General features: G+C 65.6%; 1 protein-coding gene across 1 annotated transcript in view; it reads left to right on the top strand.

The window, feature by feature from the left end:
- Window positions 1-226: 226 nt before the first annotated feature.
- Window positions 227-346, top strand: part of CCDC94 (coiled-coil domain containing 94) — a gene marked incomplete at both ends in the record, with an annotated part of 1,558 nt that continues 1,438 nt past the window's right edge. The window contains one exon of the mRNA XM_010152529.1: window positions 227-327. Within this exon, the coding sequence (XP_010150831.1) occupies window positions 227-327 (101 nt within the window). The remainder of the gene's footprint in view (window positions 328-346) is intronic.

A 346-nucleotide genomic window follows, 5' to 3' on the forward strand; every position in this document is an offset into this window, starting at 1 on the left:
AGTCATGCAAGGACTGGGGGGCCTGGGCCCGAGGGTGGCCAGATGCGCAGACGCCGGTGCCTGGCTCTGGTGGGGAGCCCCCTCCCCCCGGACGGGCCGGTTGGCACCTGAGACCACGCCAGGTCGGGAGCGGTGAGCGACGCCTTAGGCTGATGGCAGCTGGGAGCCACACGCTTCTGGGAGCGTGACTCTGCGCCCAGCACACACGCCTCTCTGCTCTTTGTAGAAATACTACCCGCCGGACTTCGATCCTGCGAAGATCCCGAAGCTCAAACTCCCGAAGGACCGACAGTATGTGGTGCGGCTCATGGCCCCCTTCAACATGCGGTAAGAGGGGCTGGCCTCT

This window comes from Eurypyga helias, unplaced genomic scaffold, assembly GCF_000690775.1.
Source record: "Eurypyga helias isolate BGI_N326 unplaced genomic scaffold, ASM69077v1 scaffold46385, whole genome shotgun sequence".
Taxonomy (NCBI): Eukaryota; Metazoa; Chordata; class Aves; order Eurypygiformes; family Eurypygidae; genus Eurypyga; species Eurypyga helias.